The sequence below is a fragment of the Bos mutus genome, chromosome 29 (assembly GCF_027580195.1).
Source record: "Bos mutus isolate GX-2022 chromosome 29, NWIPB_WYAK_1.1, whole genome shotgun sequence".
NCBI lineage: Eukaryota > Metazoa > Chordata > Mammalia > Artiodactyla > Bovidae > Bos > Bos mutus.
In genome coordinates this window covers 27,030,814-27,035,382 of record NC_091645.1, presented here as the reverse complement: position 1 = coordinate 27,035,382, position 4,569 = coordinate 27,030,814, and the positions used below count along the sequence as shown (strand labels likewise).

Below are 4,569 nucleotides of genomic sequence, written 5' to 3'. Positions count from 1 at the left end.
TCTTCCCAACCTAGGGATCAAACCCATGTCTCTTATGTTTCCTGCATTGAAAGGCAGGTTGTTTACCACTAGCACCACCTGGGAATCCCATGTACGCTATATTACCCAGCCATTAAAAAGAATGGAATTCTGCCATTTGCAAATATATGGTTGTTCCTAGAGGGTATTATATTTAGTGAAATAAGAAAAAGAAAAAAAAAAGATTAATACTGTATGTTATCACTTAAATGTGGAATATAAAAAATAAAAGAAAAAATGAATATAACAAAACAGAAACAATCTTGCAGATACAGAGCCCAAAGTATTGATACTGGTAGAGAGAGGAAAGCAGTGAGGGTCAATGCAGGAGCAGGTGATTAAAGAGATGCAGACCAGTGTGTATAAAATGAATAAACAATCAGAATATATTATACAGGTGAAGAATGTAGCCAATGTTTTATAATAGCTTCAAGTGGAGTATAATCTATAAAAAATTGAATCATTATATTTGTATACCTGAAATTAATGTAATAATGTAAATCAACTATATTTCAGGAAAAAATTCTGTCTGAGTTTTTTCTGGTAACTTGATTGTAATGCATCTTGCTGTGGATTTCTTTGGAATTATTGTATTTGATAGCCTTATTGTTTCCTGGTTCTGGATGTCCATATCCTTCGACAGATTTGGGGACTTTTCAGTCAGTTTTTCTTTGAGAAAGCTTTCAGATCATTTCTCATATTTTTGTCCTTCTAGGACCTCTGTAGTGCCTATATGGTCCATGTGATACTTCCCATAAATTCCTTAGACTTTCAACAGTATATTTTATTTTTTTTCTTTTGGCTCCATTTACTAAATTATATCAAATGTCCTTTTTTCAAATTATACAGTCCTTTCCTTTGTTTAGTCTGCTGCTTTGACCATCTAGTGAATTTTTCAGTGCAATTATTGTGCTTTTTGATTCATTGTTTCTGTGTGTTTCTCTTTAAGGCTGAAATTCTCACTTTGTTCATGTATTATTCTGTGACTAGGTGGTGGTTTAGTCACTAAGTCATGTCTGACTCTTGCGATCCCATTGACTGTAGCCTGCCAGGCTCCTCTGTCCACGGGATTCTCCAGGCAAGAATAGTGGAGTGGGTTGACATTTTCTTCTCCAGCGGATCTTCCCGACCCAGGAATCGAACCTGCGTCTCCTGCATTACAGGAGACTAGAGTGAGCATCTTTATGACTGTTAAATGAACCCTTTTTCAGGTAAATCGTATATCTTAATTTCATTAGGGCCACTTTGTAGTGGCACTTTCTTGTAAAGGGGAGGGGTGTGTTAATTGGACTTCCTTTCATTTTTCCTTGACTTTCTGTGTTCGTGTCTGCACGTAGGCAAACTCCCAACATATTTTACTCTTCATGAGCTGGCCTTGTACTGGAGAAGACCATTAATAAGCCTGGCTAGAAAAAGTGGGCCTCTCAATCTGGTGATAGTACAATCCACTTGCCTTTTTTTTAGAAGCTCCCAGGTATCTGGAGAATGTCAGGGTCCCATCAGGCTCCTAAAACAAAGGAGACTAGGATCAATTCCTCAGGCAGCCTCCAGGTGAGCACAGTGTATCTTTTCCTTCACCAAGGAGAAGCTGTAGGAAAAATGTTTTCTACTGCTAGCTGTGTTAAGTCAGGGGGGAGGGTTTATAGTGAATTCTAGACCAAACTGCTCTCTCTCTTCTCTCACCTCAGGTAGCTAAAGTCTGTCATATCCCATGTCCCTTCAGTTTTCTGACACGGGCTATACAGAAATCAATCATGTGGATGGCCCCTAGGAAAGCTGGGGCTTTGGATGTATTGTGCATCTCTTTCTCTTCCTAGGGAGAATCTGGGAACTGGTGATTTTGTCCCAGTCACATGGTTCTGAACCACCATAGCTACATGGCAAGATGTATCTTCAATTTTTTTAATAGATTCAACATGATTGGTATCATACTTGAACTGTGTGCACGATCCTCTTAACCTAGTTTTGGATTTCTTACAAAAGGAATCTGTACATAAATTGCTTTTGAGTCCATGTGTTCATGCAGAGAAGGAGATTCTAGCGTTTCCTGTTTTGCCATCTTGCTGATGGGAAACGAAAGTTAATTTTGGGTCTTCTTTGGATGATGAAAATCTCTACAGTGAAGGGAAAACTTGAGTAAAAGATTGAGTCTATAAGGAACTAAAAGACAGATTTTAAATACAATCCCCTTAGTTCCTATTACATGTAGAAACTGTTCTCTGGGGAAGAGACTGAACAAACTGCTGCCATCTATAACTGAGTGCGTTATACCATTACACTCACATTAAATCTTTTATGGCTTACTCTGTGGCTAAAATGATAACAATAGAGGCAGTTTATTGTCTTTTGCAGTTTGATAGGACTCAAAGTCATAATCAAGATTATGATCTGTAGTTCAGGAAAGCTTTTGAGGGCATATCAGAAATTAATTACAGGTGACATTTTGTTAGAATCAAAGAAATCAAAGCCTCAGAACCTGAAATTACCCTTCAAGGACCAGGGGGATTCAAAACAATCAGAAGAAACCCTCGGGATATTCTGGTTTAAAAGAGGGTGAGTTTCTGAACTCCATTTATATTCATGTTTCCTTTGTTGGAGGTGGAGAACGAGGACATCTGGTATGACAGTTCATTTCCTGTTTTTGCTGTCCTGAGATTCAGCTGAATCTTGCCGGAAAATCTGTTTGAAGAGAGCAGGGAATGTTAGAATTACTAAGGGACACAGGTGATGCAGTTTCTCATTAAGTTCCCTCTCCATGGATGGAACATTCATTCTTCTAGATTTATAAGTTTTACTTTGTGACATGGTGAATTAACTTAACCTCTCTTAGACTGTGGTCCACTCCCCCCACCACCGCCTTTTTTTTTTTTTTAATGTAGAGATAATCTTCTTGGTTCCTACCCTGTAAAGTCTTATCTGCATTGCAGATGAGCATTAGGCTTTTGGGATTACTGCCTCTAAATTTACTGGTGAGGGGAAGGTCAAGTGAATGAAGAAATTGTGAGAAGAGGCAATAAAAATTCTGTTCGCATTCAAAATTCTTTTTCATAATCCTTTGATTTTTTCTAGTACTTATCTTTGCATATATAGTTCACTCCATAGGCTAACTTTTAATGCTTTTTGCTACTTAGTTTAAAAAGTTTATAGGGGAAAGTTTCTGAAACTCATTTCCATGATAATGATAAGGAAGTTCCATGAGTGCAAGATAGGGTACTCATAGTCATCCCAGCACATACACTATCTTGTATAGGAGATGTTATGCAAAACCCTATTTTTCCTCTATGTGACCCTTTTCTCCTATGCTCTCAGATTCCTTTAGGGAAGAATGGCTCTGGGGAATGGCTCTTTCATGACTCAGTTTATTTTGATGGGATTAAGAGACGAACCAGATCTCCAGCTTCCCCTCTTCTTCCTGTTTCTAGTAATGTATATGGTCACTGTGATGGGAAATTTGAGCTTGATCATCCTTATTGGGCTGAGTTCACACCTACACACCCCCATGTACTTTTTCCTCTTTAACTTGTCCTTCATAGATCTCTGTTATTCTTCTGTGTTTACACCCAAAATGCTGATTAACATCATATCAAAGAAGATTATTTCTTACATAGGGTGCATGACCCAGCTTTACTTTTTCAGTTTTTTTGGTATTTCCGAATGTTATGTGCTGACATCAATGGCCTATGATCGCTATGTGGCCATCTGTAACCCATTATTTTATAACGTTGCCATGTCCCCTAAAGTGTGTTCCAGCCTTATGCTTGGTTCCTACTTGATGGCAGTTTTGGATGCCACGACCCTTATTACATGCATGCTGAGACTGACCTTCTGTGATGCAAACACCATCAACCATTATTTGTGTGACATCCACCCTCTGCTCCAGCTCTCATGCACAAGTACCCACATCATTGAACTGGAAGTGTTCATTGTGGGAGGCATCAACATCATTGTGCCCAGTCTCACCATCTTTGTCTCTTATGGTCTCATCCTCACCAACATCTTCCACATCAAGTCCACAGAGGGCAGGTCCAAAGCCTTCAGAACATGCAGTGCCCACATCATTGCTGTTTCTCTGTTCTTTGGATCAAGTGCATTTATGTATCTCAAACCATCATCTGTGTCTGTGGATGATGGGAAAATATCCTGTCTTTTACACCAATGTGGTTCCCATGATGAATCCCTTAATTTACGGCTTGAGGAACAAAGATGTTAAGCTTGCTCTGAGAAAAACTTTGAGAATGGGAAAGTTTTGATCAGAAATAATGTCTATGCATATAGTTACAGGACAAGGAGATTCTGTGTGATTAATTGCTTTTAGTTTCAGCCTTATTCCTATATATTTTTTCTCTTAACATGATTAAGAAAATTTGAGTTTTCTCCATACTATATTTCCAATTTTTTAGTCTGGGATTTCTTTTTCCCTATTTGCATACAATCTTTTTTCACATTTTTTTTTTTTTTTTTACTGTTTATTGATAACTTTAAAAGGGATATGTAGTATATCTGTTATTTTTTATTGTCATTTTCAACTTTTAATTTTTACTAGAAAAAGAA

General features: G+C 37.9%; 1 protein-coding gene across 1 annotated transcript; it reads left to right on the top strand.

Moving 5' to 3' along the window:
• The first annotated feature begins 3,343 nt into the window (after window positions 1-3,343).
• LOC102278301 (olfactory receptor 8B3) lies at window positions 3,344-4,228 on the top strand. The gene has a single exon (XM_005909655.2). It carries the CDS (start codon window positions 3,344-3,346, stop codon window positions 4,226-4,228), a length of 885 nt encoding a protein of 294 aa, XP_005909717.2.
• Window positions 4,229-4,569: the final 341 nt, after the last annotated feature.